At 38.0% G+C, this 23,201-nt stretch overlaps 1 protein-coding gene across 1 annotated transcript in view; it reads right to left on the bottom strand.

Annotated features, from left to right (window-relative positions):
• Window positions 1–23,201, bottom strand: part of rxfp1 (relaxin family peptide receptor 1) — a 90,035-nt gene that overhangs the window by 17,328 nt on the left and 49,506 nt on the right. The window contains exons 3-5 of the mRNA XM_080901491.1: window positions 6,737–6,820; window positions 2,254–2,359; window positions 258–329 (exon numbers count right to left, since the gene is read on the bottom strand). Coding sequence (XP_080757617.1) covers window positions 258–329; window positions 2,254–2,359; window positions 6,737–6,820 — 262 coding nt within the window. The remainder of the gene's footprint in view (window positions 1–257; window positions 330–2,253; window positions 2,360–6,736; window positions 6,821–23,201) is intronic.

Below are 23,201 nucleotides of genomic sequence, written 5' to 3'. Positions count from 1 at the left end.
GCTTACACATACCAGCTTTATAGATGTGATGCTTATTTGTTGCATTTGCCAGGTCAAGGTAGAGTGAAGATGCTTTACTCAATGAATAGGGTAGGGTTATAGCACCTGATCTATTGTGTGTGGAGCTTTTTTTATTTTTTAAAGAAAAAAACAAACAATATAAAAAACAGAAAAGAATATTGTAGAAAGACAATAAGACTACAAATGCAATAAAAGAACATAAATAGCATGTAATCCACAATTAATGGAACACTCACAGTTTCTGCAGGCTCTGGTACTTAAAGAATATGTTCGCTCTAAGTTTCTGAAGCCCATTCCTTTGTAGGGACCTGAGAGACAGGGACATTTACATGTTTATTGCTTGAAACCAAAAGCACCACTCACCTTTGGACACTTGGACAGCATGTTTCTTCTGACTATGATTAATGGGATTTTGTGGCTGTGAATCTTAAAAACGATTTAAAATGAAACATAACATCACTACGCTGATTCTATTTATTTATTACATAGCAGGCATTTTAATTTACTCAAAGAAGATTTTTGATATACAGATTTTAATATTTTAATATGTTAATATCTTAACTGGATTATCCACATAAAATACATATAAAAAGACAAAAACTCCCTATAATGTCCAACTTACTTTTTCTGACTAAGCCAGTTACCAGAAACATTAATCTGTAAACATTACAAGCTACAGCTTAGTGGTCTTTTAAATTCTGCCAAGAGACCATATCAGGGTCAAGAGACCCTGAACTGACCAACTGATTCAGCTGCTGATTCCAAGCCTTTTAAAGGATTAAAGGATGATTAAAAGCTCATCTTCTCACGCACTATTCTATCAAGCAGAAGTAGTCAGTTTTTTCACATTTGGGAAAACGTCTTACTATTAACGCAATCCCCTTTGGTGCACCATTCTCTAACTTTGTTTACTTTAACTTTGTTTTTCTTGGATAGCTGGCAAGTAGAGACCGTCTTCTCCCAGAGGCTCTTTGTGCAAGCAGTTAATTATGACTCCTAGTTAGATTGTTTCATAGCCCTGTAGTGGGCAAGATAATTATAATGGGCTCATGAAAGGAAGCGAGGTGATGATTCATTAGAACAAAAAGTCAGTGTTATTTATTTGAACTGACAATCCATTAAAAGAAATGAAAACAAAACTAAACAAAACTAAACAAAATTACTTGATTACTAACAGGGTTGGGCCTTACTTTGCCTTTAAAATTGCTTTTTCTTCATTGAATAGATTCAAGGAATTGCTGGAAATACTCTTCTGAGATTTTAGTTATGAGAGACTTTGACAGCATCATCATTTAGCAGCTGCTAAAGACGTATTGATTGCACTTCCATAATGTATAACTCCAGGATCACTACAACCCAAAGATGCTCTTTTGGGCTGAGATCTGGCAAAAGGGCCCCTCCACATTATGGAAATATTACTAGTATTAAATTATTAACATTTTTGTACTTTCTGTACCTTCTGACATTTGTAAATCATTGCAACATGTTTACTGCTAATATGCTCAGAATATACACTCACACCTTAAGATGTGCTGTATGTGTCATATATTTAGAAGCTGGTCCAACTGTTGAACAGGGAATTCTATAAATGAGTGTGCTTGCGATGCATCCAGTCAGTCTGTGAGGACATGTGATTAATGAGCCTTTTATTATTTATTCCACATACATTATAGTTGTCTTAATGTCACATTTTGAAGGCTAAATTTGTAACATAGGTGTTGGGCTTATGGTAGCATAGTTGATCTGATTCTGGATGTTGTACATTGTACTGATAAAAAAGCCATATTTTAAATGAGTACGGGCTAGCTTTTATAGCTTTTAACAGTAAGTCTCAACACTGAGTGGTCTTGTTGAAATATATCCATGCATTTTGTTTAAAGTAGTATATTGCTGAACTTAACTTTCATGTAAAGAATAAATTAAAAGAAAAAAAATTTAAAAGACTTTTTTTTCCCAGAGAAGGATTACTTCTACCACCATCTTTGCTCTCAGAGAATTGTCCAACAGATTTGAGTTCTTTGAGTGCCATGTCTCAGGCAATAATTTTCACTTTTTACCTTTCAAGTTGTGGCAATGACAGGTATTCACAGTGGCAAGTGATGTTTGAAGTGGCAAATGTCTGCTACAAAAATTCTCGCAAGTTGTGACAGTAATCGCTGCTGATGACTGTCTTTCTGGACATTGCTTGAGTTTGAAAGTATCGAAGAAAAACAGGGGTTATTTTCTACTCACATCATAGTGACATTCATTGCTACCACTGGGATATCTTGAAGATGAGCCCCGTCACAGTCGAGCTCCAGGTCCCGGCACAGGCAGAGCTCAGGAACCACACCAAGCACTAGAGCAATGGAGGAGACAGGGGAAGGATAAACAAATGGTCAAAAGTGTCAATAGTGGAGCTGTTTTGAAGAACAACAACACAATCCTGCTGGATTAAGCAGGAGAGAAAAAGAAAATGAAAGCAGAATTTATTAAAAGTGACTTTTGGGATGAACAGGTGGGCAATCATTAATAAAAGACTTACTAAATATTCCCAGGATAAGCCAGCTGTGATTACCTTTGATTAAATTCCAATTTGAATATGAAAGATGTGATTAAATGAAGCAGATAAAATTGTCTAACCAGACTTTACTGGCTCCAATGAATTTAAATTATATTTTGAGGATGTGTCAAAATGAGCCATAAAAGGAAGTCAATGAAAAGCTTGCCTGTGAGAGAAAACACATTTTCAACCAGAGAGATGGTGAGAGAAAATTTTGAAATGGATTCTGTAGAAGTCGCAGCCTTAAGGGCTGAATAATTAAGCCAAAGCAAAAGTGGCCTAAGTTGCAGTTCCTCAAGTGGCCATTTGGGACCCAATGTTTAGATCCACTCCAGAAATAAACATGTTTACATCCTGCTACAAATTGTTTTGGTCTAGACAGCTAACTGTCCCCTTTGAGATAACCACAGATGGGCTGATGTATTAGCATGCAGGTTTGACATCTTTGAGTAACACTTGCATGTAGATGCCGGCACCTAAGAGTCAGCTAAGAGGCACCTTAATTAATTTGAACCATCGAACGCTGAACCTTCTTTATGGTGTTTGTGCAATATGGAACAATTTTATCAAGTTATCCATCAAATAATCTAAGATAATCCATGGGTTTATCAATCCATAAACCAGTAGATGAGGTCACAGTAGCTACTGTATGGCCAAAATTTATATAAAACATATTTGTCTTCTCCGTAAATCACAAAGTAAAGGAAGTGAGGAAATTAAGAGATGCAAATTCACAGAGGGTGTCAAGTCTCTAACTGTGAAAAACTGTGAGAAATATGACATCCAGGCGTGTTTATATCTGTTTCAGGTAATACAGTCTCCACACAGATAATGTTTTGTTCTGTAACATTTTGATTATTTTTTTTATCAGTAAACAGCTAATTTAAAAGAAAACCCAACAAGAGTAATTTGTTTACTTCTGCTTTATAATTGCAGTAATTGTGACAATGTCTTTGAAAACAATTAGTCTAATTATGGTCCCCATATCCCTATGATACCTTGCAAATGGCTCTGCAAATTATTCAAGAAGAAATTATAATAACTGATAAAAATTGTGAACCACACTATCATTATTTTAATGTAGCTATGTGCTAGTTCAACAACAGATTGTATTGCTGGTTAAGCTCATTGCTAGGTGTATTACTAACACTTGAAGCAATGTTCTGGGTTGAAATATCAGATTTATGTGATGATATTCACAAGCCATTTGGTCACACTGATCACAATCCTGAAACAGTGCTCCCTGGACTAAGCAGATGGGGAAACAGAGGGGCAAATCTGATCTAAATAATTGTTCAAAAGAGGTTAGTTAAATTATTATGCAGCTGAAAAAAAAGACTTGTTATTGTGCTGCATTCTACAATTAGATACATAATTTGTTGGGCACATTTTTTTAAAGCTTTGCAGCAGTGGATTTTAAATAATAAAGAAAAATAAAGTTCAGCTTTAATTAAAGGGGTTTTACAAAAAATGCACTAACTGTTTACAGCCATTTTTATAAATAGTCCTCTATTTTCAGACACTCAAAATTAAATACACAAAGGCACATACAAACATTTTAAACATGAGGATACTTTTTAATGCTTCAGTGAAAATCATTTGCTGTCAGTGACTGCTTAAAGTATAGAAGCCACAGACACCAACACATGAAAATTATAGGCAATTCTCTAACCTTCCTTTTATCTCAAAATTCTTGAAAGAGTAGTTGTAAAACAGTAGAGCTCATCAGTAGAGAAACTGCATTAGTGAAGTCACAAATGATCTTCTTATGACCGCTGACAGTGGACTCATCTCTGTGCTTGTTCTACTAGACCTCAGTGCAGCGTTTGATACTGTTGACCATAATATTTTATCACAGAGCATGTTGTGGGTATTATAGGTACTGCACTGTAGTGGCTTAAATCATATGTATCTAATAGACTCCAGTTTGTTCATGTTCATGCACTAAGGTTAATTATGGAGTTCCACAGGGTTCCGTGCTAGGACCAATTCTGTTTACATTAGACATGCTTCCCTTTGGCAGTATCATTAGCATAGAATACATTTTTACAGCTATGCATTTATCTCTCTATGAAAACAGGTGACACATATGAATGAGTTAAACTGCAGGAATGTCTTAAAAACATAAAGACCTGGAAGGCCTCCAATTTCCTGCTTTTAAATTTAGAAAACTGAAGTTGTTGTACTCGGCCTTAAAAGTCTTAGAAATATGGTTTCTAACCAGATACTTATTCTGGGTGGTATTACCTTGGCCTTTGTAACACTGTGATGAAATTTGGAGTAATTTTTGACTATGTACTATAGCATAGTACTGTATGCTATAGTAGTACTGTAGTTTGCACATTAAATACATATATAGGACATTGTTATTCCATTTGTTCAATAATTGGAAACATCCTGTCTCAGAGGGATGCTGAAAGAGTTGTTCATGCATTTATTACTTAGACTGGATTATTGTAATTCACTATTATCAGGTTGTTGTAAAAACTCCCTGAAAAGCCTTGAGTTGATTGAGCAAGAGTGGCAACAGGGACTAGAAAGAGAAGGGTATTTCTTCCATATTGTCTACTCTACATTGGTTCCCTATTAAATTCAGAACTAAATTTAAAATCCTTCCCCTCACATACAAGATATTAAACAATCAGGCCCCATGTAATCTTAAAGACCTCACAGTACTTTATCACCCCTATAGAGTAATTTGCTCTCAGACAGCAGGCTTACTTGTGGTTCCTAGGATGTTTAATAGTAGTATGGGAGGCAGAGCCTTCTGCTTTCAGATCCTGACATCAATGTGTTATGACAAAAAATATATATGTGACTATTTGCCTGCACTGCTGTGCGTGCGTAACACATGCCCATATGGGAGTCATCTGGGAGGTTGACTGGCGGTCACCGGTCAGTGCAGTAGTGCATCTCTAATTAGCTGTCACGTTAGCTATCATCCTACTGATTCTCATTCTCAAAAGGAACTTAGCCTGCAAGGCTTCATTTTTGGGGACACAAAGTTATGCATCTAGTCTTTATTTTCTATTCTATGTAGAATAGAAAATACACTGCTTGTCAGTGAGCACAGTGTGGATAATAGATAGCTTTCAAACAACTGGCAGATTAAATAGCATGAACTGAAAGAGTTGCATATAATGGGAAAAGAAAAATCCAAACTGGATGACTAAAATCGAAGCTTGACAATTTGATTTCATCTTCTTAAGACTGTCATGCTTAAGCCTTTGTTACTTATAGTACGGATGGCAAGTTAAAAGAATAATTACATAAACAGATTGGTAATGCATGCATGATTGATCGTTAAACAGAAAGATTTTGACAAAACCAACAATAGACTAAAATTGCAGCTGTCATGATGCATAAAATTCCTTTTTTACATGTATGAAACGGAATAAGATGAAAAGACATCAGCAAAATAGAATAAAAAAGCTATATCAAACCAACACTCAAATAAGTCTGGTATACACATTTTATTGCCCATACTATGTAAATCGGTCAATCCCACAAAATGTGTCCCAGCATTTGTCGGTTGCATTTGTCGGAGTCTTCGAATTTGGACAGTCTTCGCCGTGTCGCTGTAACGTAATCGCCCTACAAATGCGGGCACAGGAGGATGCGGTTCCTGAATTTGGACACAGCTATGATACTGGACACTACTACTTCTTCAGGGTTTAACGGCAGCTGGCATCCTTGTACATGCAGTGCTGCCATCTTCTGTTTCAGTCCGTTATTACACTATTCAATCCTACTACTTATTCCTGCGTCTTTTGGAATCTTACAAAGCTTCAAACGACGCATCGACTATTAAATTCGTCGTTGACAATTTTAATAGTCAACGTAATCGTGACCAGTCGACTAATCGTGGCAGCCCTATTGTACAGTTTGCAACATTAAACATGTTTGCCTTGAACTCCATCTCTTTTACTATTTTATCACAGTAACAAAACATAATGTAAACATTTCAGTGGCAAACGAAGACACGCATCTAGGATATTCCTGCAATGCGGTAATGAGGGAATGTCTACTGTTTTAATTTCAAGCGAAAGCAGAAAGTAAATACTGTCATGAAAGCACATCTGATATATTAATAACTATTTGCTATAAAACATTGTGAAAAACAAATAATCGATTTAAGGACAAAGTTCTAACATTTAAAATGAAGGTACTCACAGCATACATTGGACTTGGTCCTGGCGTTATGACTCGGCATTCCAAAATACTTGTCAAAAAGATGGGGCCATCCATTATTATCTCCTGTAAATTAGTATATGACAGACACACCAGAAAGTTATGAGTCATCTCTTGACCTTCAAAAACCAAACGTGTAATTTGAGGTAAATCAAGTATTTCAGATTCACAAAAGGCAAAATTTTTTCCCACCATTGATGCTATGAGATACAAAAGCCTACACGAGATATAAAAGGCCTTGAGCATGCTTCGAGCAGTCTTGTTATACAACCACCAGTTTGACTGCGTACGTTTGTGAAATATGTGTTTTTTGGAAGTCAGAATAATAATCACCTGTTCCAGATTATTCAGTGATACTGCAGCGTTCTCCTCGTACCACATTATTGTAACTGTGTGATTTTTTTGGTCAATAAATGTAAAACAGTTTATCTCATATTGTTTTTTGTGAAGGTATAGGGTTTCTTTTGTTTGTTTGTTTTTGGTGCAATTCCTATCTACTATGTTCCTTGTTCCCTCTTTGTGATGTCATTAATATTTATTTTGAACACAAGCACTGTGCTTCTAGGTGTTCCTTTTAGTTGCATGCACCTTTGGCTGGTTTGGAGCTAAACCTTTTTCTTTATACTCTGCCAACGTGATGCTTTTATCACATCAACTCTGCCAACCCTTTGCAGTTTCCCTTTAAGCCACAAATTGCTAAAGAGGTGGAAAAGCCAATACATTGACAAGATGGCATACAATTACAGAATTACAGCATCCCTCAATTACGTAACTCCACCCCATCCTCACTTTCTTATAGCTACCTTTTGGTCATGAATAGATCACATAAATACACATAAGTGGTTGCACTATTTGTAATTATAGTTAGTGTGCTATTTGACATACAATTTGAATTAATTCATCACTTCAGGGTATCATTCTGGGAAACATCTGCACATCCTTGTCCATACCAGTGGTCTATATTACATAGCAGGATGTTTGTTCCTGCGTTATTTATCTTCTTCTGAATGTTCTTGAAGGTGTTCAGATTTCACAAGTTCAGATTTTTTTTTCTGGGTATCCTTCAGTTGTTTCATTGTACAGACCCAAGGTCAATGGGTACAAATAAAGAAATGGCTCTAAGAAGAGAGTTAACCACAGCTGTAAGTATAAAAAACAGAAAAAAACTGCAATGTGACTGCACAAACAAGCAGCCAACAGGCTGGAGGCAACCCCCCCCCCCAAAAAAAAACAAACAAAAACAAAACCCACAGCCACTACATAGTACAACTGACACAGGCTGTTGTGACAAAAGAAAGCTATTAAAAATTCATTTGAAATCACCTTACAACTTTTTTGGCTACTTAAAAAAACATCCATCCATCCTCATCTTTTTCCTGCTTATTCAGGGATAAGCAGGAAAAAACAGAGTATCCATAAATACTGATATCAACCACTGCATATTTTCTCTATTAAATATTTGTCAGGATTCAGGGCAGACAAGGTGGCTGTGCAGTAATATCTGATTCCTCAATAGGCTGTACTATTTGGCCCCATTCTTTGTCTTTGGTTTCCTTAACCTGCTTTGTTCTAACTCCTGCTTCTCACATCCTGTTTAGAATCCCAGACCTACAATCTTCTCACCCATCAGAAGACTCTCCAGTTTAATCCCGTGGATTCTTCAGCTCTCAACCAGTCCTAATTCCTGGCTTCTTTTTCAATTCAGTAATGCACAACAGTTGCCCTAAGGTGCTTACAATTGCCTTACGGTGCTCCTGAAACTCCATACCTTCTGGACTTGCATCTGCCCACCCACTCTCTGCTGTACTTCTTATTCCTACTCTGGAAGTGTGTCTGCCAGCAGACTGACCTCCTCACTTCCTGCCCTCGGACCACAAGTAAGAATGACCAATTTAGTAATTACAGAGACCTCATGCTCACTACTTCTTTTGCCATAGCTAATCTTATTTTATTTATTTATTAGTTTTATTCTAGTTTTTGGTTTGTCCATGTCTCCTGTTTACGTGTCTTTCCTGTCTTCTGTGTAAGTCTATCTTGTCCTCTGTTTTACTTTCGTTCTGCCTGTGCTTTCATGTCCACGTCTCTCCATGTTTCCTATCTTATTTTGAAGAGTCTGGTCTTTCCATGTCCAGCGTGTTTAGTTTTACTTTTCCCTGTGGCATCAGGTTCATTTGTGTCAGCTGTGTCTCCCCAGGTGTTTCTTCTTATTACTGTGTATTTAAGTCGTCTGTCTTGTCTTCCTCTGTTCAGCATTGGGTCGTCTGTTTGTCCTTATGTCAAGTCTCATTATGTCACAGAGTTTCTGCTTTCTACTATTCAGGTACATATTAATGCTCATGTTGGGATTATTTCACATTTACGTTTTCGCATGTTCCCCTTCAGTTTCATGTTCTTGTCTTTTGTCATCATTTTGATAGTTAGTTTTAGTTTTCCCAGTTTAGGTTTTAGTTTTCCGCTTTGCCCCATTTTTCTGTTTTGTATCCCCCGTAATAAAGGCTCGCTTTTTGTTTATTGTCACTTCCTTTCTTCCATGTCTGCTTTTGGGTCCGTTCCATAAACACACCAGCGAGCCCCGCTGTTACGTCTGATTGAGTTGGGCTTCCACCATCCCCCCTGATATAATACTTTATCAAGTTCTGCTCAGAATAACTACCACAAAGTTTTATTTGAATAACTTCACAACTACAGTGGTAAGGTATTCAGACTATCTTGAAGATATACCCCCACATAAATCCCTTTAAATGTTATCCTGTAAACATTCAGTTTTAGTGGTCGTAGTAAAACATCCACCCATCCATCCAGTTCCTTCCTGTATAAATCAAATAATCTTCACAAGCTAAGAATATGCATTTTACATCAATCAGTATTTGACTGTTAATTTTTTTTTCTCTGCATTAAGACTGCATATATTGTGAAATATCTTTAGTTTAGACACTTCAATAACATATGAAATTCAATAACAGGTGAATATTTTCCTATTGTTTGTAAAGGCACAGTTCCTTACAAATACTAGTTATCACGAGGATCTAAATTTGGTGTTAACGTGCTCTCCGAATGTTTGCTGCCTCTTTTATCGCACAGTTCAATGGTTATATATTGTGTTTGAGACATACAGTAAATGGTTTTATCCAAATGAATCTTCTATGAAATCTCATAACATATCACTGACACCTGTGTGATTGTATACAAAGCCATAGTTGTTGCAAAGCATTGACTAAAATCAGTAACTTGTGATTTACACCTTGAGTCTATACCAGGGGTCAGCAACCTTTTTCACCCAAAGAGCCATTTGGACGCGATTTCCATGCAAAAGAAATCACTGGGAGCCGCAAATACTTTTTGACATCTAAAATGAAGATAACACTGTATATATTGTTTGTTTGTTTTTTTACCTTTATGCTTTGTGTGAACAACTAAGGCGTGCTGCTTAAATCCAGGAAGTGCTACAGAGAAAATTACATTTTATTTATGTAATTAACACATTTTGAACTCTTAAAGAAATATAACAAAAGGAAAGACACACAGCTGAACTAAAATGATCCAGCAAACAAAAACTGTTGTGAGCCGCCACCCTTATATCGCCTTTGGGCTTTTGGAGCCTTGACCTGGCTTTTAAAAAAAATAATTGGAAAAAAAGCACTATGCTGCTGAAAAATGAAAAATAGATATTTGCAAAATTCTGCCTAAATATGTATTTTACCTGGTTAATGTGTGTGGCGGGGCGTGGTCTGCAGCGCCGCTGCAGGGGATGCGGATGCACCTGAGCGGCACCCGCAATCACACCTCGCCACCTTAACGTCTGTGCTATCTATGCTGTTGTGTTGGTGTGTCGGGCTGTGAGCTTTAACACCGGCTGTATACGTATAGCAACCGTGTGTGAAAAGTGGTCAATAAAGAGATGCTGAAAAGCATGTTCATGGAAACATCGTCGGGTCTGCCGTGATATGTTTACAATGGGACTTCGGAGCTGTACGAAGTGACTTTCATCTTTACGCAGGACTGTAAGCTTTCATCTGTGAGGCGTGAGCGGTGTTTGTTTTTAACATAGTTCACGGTGGAGAATAGCTGCTGAAATAATGTGGATCCGAAGACCCCCTACCTGGGGTTGAAAGTTTCGATAAATGCACGGCGTTTCGGCGGGTATACCGGCTTCCGCGAGTGTGACACTTATTTTGAGCGATCAAAAACTAATAGAATATAATTTTATATTTATATTTCAATATCACAATAATCTTCCAATTTAGAACTACAAGTTAAAAAAGAATTAACATAAATAAAATATACTTCAGCTAATTACTTAAAAAAATTAATTTATTTTTCCAAACCACGCGGAGCCGCACTAAAAGGACTAAAGAGCCGCATGCGGCTCCAGAGCCGCAGGTTGCCGACCCCTGGGGCCCGTTCTTCGTACGTCGCTTACTACATCCAAGATCAAATGACACATCCAAGATCAAATCATCGCGCTAACCGTGAGCTCGCTAATCCGGTTCCCCGAACACACCTGCTGTTGACGATTAGTACAGCTGGACGCAGTAATGTGACATCACTGGGTGTCATAAAAGGGGCTACGCATCGATAGTAGAAACATTGATCGGCAACCCTCTGATTGGTCGGCGAAAATGTCGAAGGAGCGCGCTCGGCTCGGTATTTTTCGGCAGCAGAGCAAGAACTCCTGAGTGAGGGATTTCAGGAGTTTCAGAGTTTAATCAGAACGCAAGGGAACACTGCAAAGGCTGCAAAAGCAAGGAGAGAGGGCTGGCAGAAAGTTGCTGACAAATTAAACTCGTAAGTAATTTAATAATAATAATAATAATAATATATTGGATTTATATAGCGCTTTTCAAGGCACCCAAAGCGCTTTACAATGCCACTATTCATTCACTCTCACATTCACACACTGGTGGAGGCAGCTACGGTTGTAGCCACAGCTGCCCTGGGGCAGACTGACAGAAGCGAGGCTGCCATATTGCGCCATCGGCCCCTCTGGCCAACACCAGTAGGCGGTAGGGTAGATTTATTATATTACACTATATTATCCAATATTATATTACATTATATTATATTGTTATATTATATCCTCTTTCACATTAGAGCCACAACAGGACCCACTAGAACATGGGAACAAGTAAAAGTGAAATATAAGAATATTCTACAGAATGGTAATATTTATCACTTATATTGCTTTTCGTCTCTTGGAAAGAGAGCCTGAAATAATCTGTTTGTTTGTTTATAACAGCAACCAAGAAAAGGGCAGAGCAAAAAAAGACAGGTGGTGGTCCTGCACCCCCTCGTCAACAAGTTGGTTAAGTAAATAATATCCTCACGGGAAAATCGATATCTCTCAATGAGCACACTGTCGCGCTGAGCTAAAGGATCCTGTCTGTCCCGCAATATACGCTGAATTCTGAGGACTCTCCTTATCAATCTTGCACCTTCCGCAATGGGTTGCTCGCGTAAACGGACAGGACATGGCTGCGACAGGCTTCCCAAATCCACCTTGGCTTTTATAGCCGTGGTCTCTCATCTTGATTACACGAAGTAATTTACAATTACTACTCTGAAATATGAATTACATCTGTAATAATCACATACATGTAATAGAATGTTAATAGTACATTTCCCTTTTTTAGGAAATGACCTGTATGTATCTGTGTGACATCAATAAAAGGATCAAGTGCTGCATTATCTTCAGTTACATTGATGTTATTTATTTATCGCTGTTGCTTTCGTATAAATGAAGCGGACATACCTGCGTGGCCGCGATCTAATCCTGTTTACATAAAGTAAACCTGCTCCCGAGCAGGTTTACGCTTACGGCTCTGTTGCTATGACAGCAAGTCCCGGATGAGCTTCGGGGAACCGACTGATCCAGGATCACGCGAAATCGTCAACAATCTAATCCGGCTAACCTACTTAGCGAGGTACGAAGAACGGGCCCCTGGTCTATACTATGCTCTGCAATAGTAAGAGATTATTAGATATGTTTCTTTGAAATGTGACAGTATTTGGAACTTGAGCCATCATGTTTGAAGAATAGGGAGCCCTCTAAAAAAACAAATTTTCCCAAGAATAAATATATTTACACAATTAAATAAATTGATAAACATGTTCTTGCTTGCCTTCTTAGTCAGTATTTACAGAAGAAACCTACCAGGATTAGGCAGCAGTGCTAAAGAGCTCACTGAGGTTTCAGATCAAAGCAACAGCAGACAGTACTGGGGCATTGAAACCTCTCCACACTGTGCCATTAAGATTTATGTTTAGCATGTTACAATTCAGTGGGCAGCAGCACTTCAAAGCAGGTAGGAGGTCCACACATATTCACAGCAGTTTTTGTGTGAAGTGCAAATTTCACAAAGAGCAATTGATGTGACTCGTCCATGAGCTATAATAAAAGCAGCTGCAATAAAAGAAGAGTTCTCTAATTGAGAAGCTTTAGCACATGTGTGTTTGGATACAAAACTTACAAAATCCAAATAATGAGCAAAGGAAAGGATGTCGAGAGTAAAGTGACACAAAACACTAGATAACAGCATATTATTTACAGACACTTTTCAAATGCAGCGCACCATTTATACAGGTCTACATAACCTGTGAGGATTATGATCTGCTCATTTTAGATGGCATCCTCTGCCTTCCTGTCTCTATTAGAGACAACAGTTAAGCCGGTTATGCTATGGTTCCAAATGTAACAATGCCTGTTTGTTGTCGTGTGTGTGGTAAAAATTTCAATCAGCATGCAAAAGTATTTTATTTACCACATAAAATGTATTAATATTTAACTGCAGAGATTAGTGAACCAGAAGAACAAATTATGGCAGGTAAAAGAGCCTCCCCTCTCTGTTGAATGTATCCCATATAACTTAAATGCGATACAAGTCAGGTATATGATTAAAACAACAACAACAACAACAATTTATTAAAACGTTCATAATAATTGGGTTGATTGTCTACTTACTGGCCAGGGTTGGAAGGGATTTAGTAATAATCACATACCGAGTGATTCAGAGAAAAAAACCCAACATGAGACCTTTTGTTTTTCTTAGAGATTTCTAATCTCATCTGTTTTTTATTTCTTGTGATTACTGGCTGTGCATTTTGACATTTTCTCACAAAAGAAATTAGTTAGATTACCATATTATTTATTGGTAATTATTTTTGCTAATTGCTACACTTTGCCATCTGCTGTATTTGTCACAGTAAGTTATATGGAATCAAGATTTTGAAGCACCTGAGCTACATAATGCGAGGGGCTCTAAAATGCATTTTAAAAATAGATTATTTGAAAATGTCTGGGTTTTAGGCTGTTCCATGAAGCAAACATTGAAAACCATTTGAAAGACAGAATGAGGATAAATTGGCTTGAAATACGGGAAGTCTGGAGGCAAATTCAGTGTCTTGTGGTATTTTGTCATTCGTTTCAAGTACTTCCTGAGCACTTTTGGGGTTCTGGCAGGATTACTGAAGGCTGCAGCTGTAGACAAATGATACTGACATGTACTGTATTGTCTGCAACGAAGTTTTGATGGATTGTACATGTCAACATAATTTCAGAGCACTAATTTAGTCTGTGAAGAAGATGCTCTTTCCTAGTACATTCATCCGTGATTATAAACAAATATATGACTCCAATTTGGGTTTCTAAATATAAACAGGTAGCAGTTGCACAAAACTTCAGGGAAGTAGTTGAGCAAAGTCTTTTGCAAGTGCTACCTATTCATCTTTGAACACTTAACAACAGAGGGATTTGAAAGCATGTGAAAAGCCCACACAGAATAAAAAGGTTCCATTGAAACTATTTATGAACTAAACTACAGAAACTTTTTAACATGTAAACAATTTGATCAAATTTTCTGATTGCAATATTTTTGTTTATGCTCTTTGTCTTGATGTAAATATGCTAATATGGACTTCCAAAGAATAATGGCTTCCAAGCTGAAGGGAACTCTGCAGAGAGTTTGTTTTCAATACAGACTCTTAAAGAATATAAAGTGACTACTGTCAACTGTACCATAAAGATATGGTATCTGCTGATAAAACGGTAATTCTTCTGATTAAATATTCTGGTGCAAGTGTAAACCCAACTCACAGCCACTGAGAGAAATGTCGCTGAACATGGCAGTATACTATACTTTCAAGGAAGTGCCAAAAAAGAATTTAAATTTCAGGACAAACAATGATCAGATAATAAGTTATCTGTACAGATGCAGGAGAAAGCCACTCTGCTTGACATTGATAATAGGATTACCAGCAAGCAGAAATCACTTAATGACTTTCTGGGTCATTCTTGCTATGGATCAGAGTGAGAGAGAAATCAAGGGACAAAAAAAATACATTTTAATCTTGCCTTGGAGCGAAGACTGATATTCTATTCAAAAGACTGAAAATATTTTACTTTTTCTCTGCAGTAGTGACATTTAAATACATGGGGAATAACACACAAAAAAAGCATGTGTATACTTATAGCAGCATAATTAAGGAGCCACCTGATAGTTTAAAGCCTAATCTTAAAAGTCAAGAGTATGTTTGTCTCCAAAACCAAAATTAGGAGCTGGCACCACAGAAGACGAGCCTGATAGCTTTAGTTTACCTCCCACTGGTAACTCTCAGGAAGTAAGCCCCCATCTGAGAGCGAAGAGCTCTATAGGGATAATTTAAAGCGCCACAGTGCATATAATCACGCACTATGGCGCTGTGGATATGAGTTTCCGGCTTGAGATTAGATTAATGAGCTAATTTGCCACTTGTGCTGCAGCTCGCCACTCAACATTATACAGCTGCTGCAGAAAATTGATGCCACAGCCTATCAGTGGCTTCTGTGACAGCTGAAAGACACTTTAATTACAAAAGGTAAAGGCAGACAGCACTGCACTACTCATAACATAGTCTCACAATCTGAAGAGGACAAAGTTATAATGACATTTGTTACAAGTGCAGATTGTGCTGTCTTTTGAAGGGCAATAATTTTTGATAAGGTGAGAACTGTGAAACCAGATGGCATGACTCCATAACTGGCATGTGATTCTGAAGTGACTTATGGTTTTAATTGGTGATATCCTGTTACCTGTTTGGTATTTTTACTCACCTGTTGAGTTGGTTTTTGTTTTGTGTAAGACTTTGTAAAACTTTGTAAAACTTAGACTATTATTGGACGAATCTATTTCCTGATGATCAAAGATGCCTTTGAAGCACAATTTCCTCTAACGATTTGTTCATTTTTGATCAAGATAAGACTGCTAACTCAAACCAGTATTGATTTTCATATTGATTGCTCTCATTATCAGCTCTTCATTTATCTCTGTCTTCATTATAATGCTGCATTAAGCAAAGTTCAACTAGAAACTGCTTGACGGATCCTCAAGCACTGTAAGAGCTCAAATATGGCAAAGGATTATGACAAATAAATTAGAGTAGTGCAGCATTTTCAAAAAGACCAGATTTAGGCATTAAACACTATCACATTTACAAAGAAATGTCCTACAAAAAAAGCATAATTTTAAAGTTTTAAAATGTCAGTTATTTATTTATTTATTTGCAATGATTATTAATTAAATTAAATAGTCAAAATTACAATGTACTGTAAAAAATAATAATTAAAAAAAATCAGTAAAGCATATAATCATGTATTTACTGCAGACGTCTTCTAGTTTAAGCTTGGTAAGGGGTGCCTGAGGCAGCCTCCGAAATCGACTTTCTTCAGCCTAAATCCTGGCCACACATGACTGTTCATGTGTTAATTTCAGTTACAAGTTGTCAGTTATTGTACGTATAGAAAGCAGCTTTGAGCTTGAAGCCAAGGGATGCCAAATACCCAGATGGTCAGCGAGTTATTCAAGTTGAAAGATGTTATCCCTTCGGAGAAGCTATCCACTTTAGCTCTATCAGCCACTGACTTGTGTTTTATCTCTTGTATTCTAGCTCAGTCAGATTATAAAGTGTTTTGTAACTAGAGTTCAGTGTCCATGAACACTCCAAGCTCAGAAAAGCTAAATCAGTACAAAAGGCAATGTGAATGTTTCTATTTAATCCTTTAAAGGGCTGTTTACAACATGATGTAAACCCACAAGTCGCTGAGCATAATTTGAGCTTCTACAACATTGCATCATTTCTTTAATCTGCCCTGTTGGGGTAGAAAACAGTGAATTCTGCACAGCTATGCAAATTATGCAAAATAATATTTATACTTTGAGAGTAAGTTTATTTTGTAAGACTATTTTGGTATTTCTTTGTGTTTATATCGTATTCTGTTCCATCAACGTAGTAATTTACTCTGGACAAATACAGATAAATTAGTTAAATGGACTACTAAATAGTTACTCCATCCATCCCTTATCTGGATCCTGGTTTTTGTCTAAGATGATATGCTCAGACTTTCTTCTTCATAGCTGATGAGCTCCCACATCTTCTGGACAAACATGTTCCCAATCCAGCTAAGAAACAATTTATTTCTCCACCCTCTCCTGAGTCTGCCCCAGGGCCTTGTTCTTGTCCGACATGTCGAGAATACTTCACCAGGAGGTGACCAGGAAGCATCCTGGTCAAACCACATTCAAGTTTTTGATCCAGCCATCGTGAGAGCTGTACTCTGCTTGGCCTGCTAGTACCAGTTACCAGTCCCACAAGCGAAGCAATCTCCCAACAACTCTGTTGTCCACCATTTGGTTCAAACACAAGATTGTTAAGTGTATATATTGATATATGTGGTGCAGCATGGTCACGTGTGTACTGGTAAATAAAAACAAGATGCTGAAAAGCATGAATGTGTGGATGGGTCTGCCGTGGGACAGGAGCACGGCAGACCCAGGACTGGGCCAGACAGGGAAGGAGCTGGCCCAAATGGTGGACTGCAGGACCAGATTGAGTGCCGCAGGCAGATGATCGAGAGGCTGGCAGCTCAGATCGGTTCCCGGTGACACAATCGCCACCCCCATCCGCGACCCTTGACTGCACGGCACCTGTGCCAACCTCCAGGGTGAGACCAGCCAGGACGCAGCCTGCCTTCGCACCCATCCCCACTCCTCGGGCAGGAGCAGCTGGTGCCCGGGGCCTCCTCCCAAGAGGAGGGCCGCTGAACAACCGACAGGCCCACCACCGGCTCATATACGTCACCAGCCGGAGTTGGAGGAGGAGGCACGCAAGGGTCCTGCCAAGCCTGAGGAGTTATCATTATATATAATAAGTGTCAAAACTTAGTGTTAAAGGTGCAGAGGAGGTCATCAAATGTCATCTTTATGGGGGAAAGAGTTAAGCCACAGTTTTGTGTAGTTCGCACAACTAGTTACTCCATTGCTGTATAGTCTCAGCCAGTGTTGGGTGTAACGTGTTACTAAGTAACACATTACTTTAATTAAATTACTTTTGCACTGAAAAAGTAGAGTAACTGATTACTGTTCATTTTTAGGTATTTTAATTACAGTTACTTACAATGTACTTGCGTTACATTATCAAATAATTAAACTCGCTGAATATCATTATTTAATTTCAATAATTTGTCTTCTAAACGTAGAAGTAAACTCTGCCACTTTAACATCGCTGTAGTGCAGGTGCATGTCATTTCGCGCCAGTTTGCTGCATAGTCGTATTCTAAAGCGGAAGATGTCGGACTCGGCTGAAGCGAGAAATGGACATATTCCCGTCTCTTTACTTTTCTGAAACAAGCAGACAAGAACATTACAGTAATATGTAAGCTATGTCCTGGGGAGAAAAAACTATCGGCCGTTGTTAATAGCACGAATCTACTGAAGCGCCTGACACGAGAGCATAGACGACATAGACATAGTAACATGGTCCACTTATATTCAATGTTAGCAGCATCCGTCATAATGTTGTTGAGGCTGTGTTAGAGGTAAGAGTTGAAGACCTGCAAAACTAGGGCTTCACACACCTGAACTACATGCTTTGGCACATCTGGTTGACAGCTTCCTTTCCTGCTAACAGGTGGTCAAAAGCTGTCACCTTGTCCAAAACATACAATATGACAGAAGACCTGATAGTACAATACAATTTAAAAATTTTGTTCTGGGACGTCTGCCTTTGATTGTGACCCAATGCAAAATGTAACCATGTTTCTCCCATGGGGGATGGACCCACAGGAGAACACATGTGGCTCATTTAGACTTAACCTAACCTGCATGGGATAAAGCCCAGCTACCAGACACTTGCAAAGAAGCGCCTTTCTAAGCCTTGGCTCCAGAGAGCATTATGTTCTGACACCTGCAGCAGAATGTCAATGCAATGTTCATGTGTGTATTGGTTATGCAGAAAGAAATGACAGACAACTTAGTTTGCTAAATAAACAGCAGACTTTCTACTAACCCAGTAAGCACAAAGAGCAGCAAATAAACTATAAAATAGGGCAAGCTTAAATTTCACAGCAGAGTGATAAGTATAATCGCCACACTTAAAACATCATTGTTTCTTACTAAAAATGATCCACAATATTTATTAAGGTCTTATATAATTGACTAATCGTGAGACACTCCTTCTCCACCCCTGCCCCAAGTAAAGTAACTCACATTTTTCACAGTGCATCATCAGGGTCAGGTCATTTTCATAATGCCAGTAGTTGACTGGAACTCTTTTCAAGCATGCATAGTTTTGGGCAATCTATTCTAAAGTTTACAGTCTAAAGATTACAGTTACCAAACATAAAGCAGATATGCTTACCTGCATTTTACCTGAGTTGAGCAACATTCAGATTGTATATTCAGATATAGTAAATTCAGATTGGCAAACGTACTGAGTTACTGGGGTTATATTTTTGTTTACTAAAACATGACTCTGAAGAATATATTTTTCCTTTTTCACAATAGTAACTCAGCAGACACTAGGGATGTGAATTGAGTTCAATTCCTTGGAACTGTTAGTCAGCTGGCATATCGATCCCACTTATTGGTTCCGGTTGAACTTACATTACAATCAGCTGATTTTAGTTTATGTGGAAGAGGAGGAAAATAATGGCACAGTCTGCATAGTGGATATGGGCTTTACTTTTTCTAATGCACAAAAGTACAAGAGCACGACAAGGAAAAGCAAACTTCAGGACAGAAAGAACCACATAATGCTGCTAACACAACTTCAGCTCTTTGCAAGCATCTGCACAGACAGCATGCTAAAGTTAAGCTAGCCGAGAACCCAGAGTGATGGTAAAGCTGAGTTAATGCTGACCCCAGCCCAGCAAACAGACCCTGAACTTCTTTATGGAGAATTGTGAAAGTAGAGAGTAGTAAAACAAGTTACTTTCTCATGGGCGTAATCATGTACTGCATTACTTAAAATTAAAAAAAAAAAAAAAAAAGAGTTCTGAGTAATATGTATAATACTTTTTTTGAGTTACAACCCCAACAGTGATCAGAACAAAAGGGGGAAATACCTCTGGTGTGCCCAAACATTTGACCATACAGCATGCAAATACTGTGCACAAATAGTGACTCAGATATAGCAGAGCCGGGTCATAACATTTAGCAATAGTGGTGACTCTCAAAACAGAGCCAATAAGAATCAATAAGAGAATTTGCCAGGAATTGAAGTGATAAGCGATATTGATAGTGGAATTGGAATCGCTAAATCCTTATCAGTTCCCATCCATAGTGGACACTTGCGTCAAGTATACACAAGATGACAGAAAAAGCATTACAGTGTCTTTTGGGGTGTTCACAAAGGGCAATGTGACATACCAAACAGTTCTTTCTTTCTCACCACCCACTGAAAAAACAGATGGAGGGTTACTGGAACACTTCACCATCAGGCAGAGAATGTGCTAAGAAGCACTGAGGCAAAGGAGAAACATGAAAATGTCTCTGGAAAGCTGTGCAAAAAGATAAGCTTGAAAACTATCAATTTATTACCAAGGTGTTTATGAAACGCTGCAAACCAAACAATTCGCAAGCTCCCAAAATATATATACTTTATAATACAACAAGGAGCATGCTATACATACCTAAACTTAGTGGAGGCTGAACACCTGGTAAACAAGTATATGACCTTGATTTCTTGCATTTCTTTTTATAACTTGATGGAAATCCAAATGGTTAAGTGCATGAACATACACAGAAATGGAGAAGCAGAAAAAATGAGGGATTGCTATAATATATCGGTATGTTAGCCAAGCTTTGTAGCGTGATACACAGTTTAACTGAGCAAATGAAAATGTAAATGCTGTGTGTGGAAGTGAAACTTGAGAGAAAGGTGAATATGTATTTATTTTTTAATTAAACCATGTTCCTTAAACATATTACTGTAGCTAAAGCATGCACAGGTATTATTTTTTTATTACTAGAACCTGTTTTCATAGCATTACAATGCCTTTGTTTGATTCTCTTTTCAGATTCACGTTGTTCGCTCAAGAACATTCAATGACAGGACAGTTGTGTTTGGGTTCTGCATTAGAAAAAGTTTTAATTTGTAATATCTGTACCATAAAAACTGGTTACATTTCTTGGTTGAAAGTTTGCAAATTTCTTTAAATTCGTCCATCAAAAAAATGAATATCAGAATTTCCATTTGTAGAATACAACATTGATACCGCATCCACTCCAAACTATGTTTGCAATATTTCTTCAGACAAAACTTCAGTTCTTAGAAGAAAACTATAGATGTATGAATTATTATGAATTTCCACGTTTGATAAACCATGGAAGTGAAATTGGGAAAAATTGACTGAGTTACTTTGAACTTGGCCTTCAAAACAGATTAATTTGTGACTCATTATATGATCATGATGATACACACAAGCTAAAAAGCACAAACAGACTGATGCTCAATCAGACCAATAATTCAAATGGAGCCACTGCAGTTCAGAGAACAGTCACAATGATATGAAATAAGCAGGGAGAGGCAATCTGTGAAAGCACAAATTGAAGTCACTCAAAGGGACACACGCGGCACCCTGCAGATACAAACACTGGACTTAGAGGAAAAAAATAAAAAATCTGACTGATAACGACCCCTTTTTTCAACCATCTGTCAGTCTCTCAAAGAAGGCAGAATTACTTTAGAGGCTCCTCTACAGACTACGACTGAATGTGTTAAAATGAATTTGTTCAAGAGCTTTCAAAAGGTACAGAAGTATGATTTCAAACAACAGTTCTGACCTACATTGCTGCATGCAGCATTGGCCCTGAATTACAATTACACAGTAAAGTGGTGGCTCTCAGTCCTTAGTTCAGGTTCTCACGACATGGAGTCTTTAGTGGCTTTGATTCTAGTCATCTAATTATTTGCTACCTGTGATGCCAAGCACATGTAATTAGGTAATTGGTAGGACAAAGGAACTAGCTCCGCAGCATGGTAGCATGGGCAGGGATTGAAAATTACTTCAGAGGACATGCGTAACAATTCATTATTATAATTGTGCACACTTAAAAATCATAGCCACAACTCTTCTAAAGATCCTATCTCAAGAGAGCTACAGCATAAACAAAGCATATATGCAGCTTTTGAATGCGTAAATGCTTAATTGGGCAGAGTGTTATTCTACACGCATAATGCTTTGAAGCAGACAGTTAATACAGTCAGTTAAAAAAACCCCTGAATCTGTGCAAGTTCTATCTCTCAGCAGGAGAGTGGGGACACTGACATTGATAACTCAAGACACTTTTAATCCTACCTGGAACTTTTGATTCATTTTGATCCGTTGTGTTACAATCAAATTGTATCAAAGACGTGCCTAAAATCAGATGTTCCATAGGGTGAACACTATTCTGTCTGCCTGCTCATATTAGACTCAATCTGATCTTCTCAAGAAGGATTAACCTGGTATCAGACCAGCAAACTGGAGCACTGGCATGAAAGTTTAACGAAATAAAAATCTAAATTAATTTGGAGTTTGCAACAAATGACGAATATGTGTCTAAATGATAGACTTACAGAGCTCAGGTTTTTGTTTCATGTGGCACCTTCCAGAAATGATGTTGAAATGATCCACCTCAGGATGATGTTTCAACTGAAGCTAATAAGCGATAAAATATTTCTGGGACCTGTTGCTAAAAAGGATAAGCTGTGGAACTTCACCAATTTCAAGTGTCCTCTTAAATTCTGCTCTTGCTCTTGACGAAGGCGGTCGCACTTTTCTCCTCTCCTCCTCCTCCTCTCCCTTAGCTTCCCTGCTTAGCCTCTTATGTCCTTGTCTAGTCTCGTGTTTTTTGTATTACTTTTCCCTGGAACACTCTCTCACAGTCTGTTCTCTAAAACCTAAAAGAGGAATTATGGATTTGATCAACTGGTCCCTAAATGCAATTGACACCCCTTTCTCAACGAGAAGTTTGGGCTTGGGTGAGCCTGAGTGCTGAAGATATCTACCTATTCGGAACCATGATAACAGGGTCCTGGCTGATCGGAGCTGGCTTGGCCCTGACTTATCGAAGAATTAAGAAAGTGGAACCGGCTGTTCAAACCCCTACAAGGCTGCCCGCTGGGATTGGAACGATGGGAAGAGGCGTGAGTTTCT

Source organism: Rhamphochromis sp. 'chilingali', assembly GCF_963969265.1.
Source record: "Rhamphochromis sp. 'chilingali' genome assembly, chromosome: 13".
In the NCBI taxonomy this organism is placed as follows: Eukaryota; Metazoa; Chordata; class Actinopteri; order Cichliformes; family Cichlidae; genus Rhamphochromis; species Rhamphochromis sp. 'chilingali'.
Note: the sequence above shows the minus strand (reverse complement) of the source record. Positions and strands in the feature narration are given on the sequence as shown.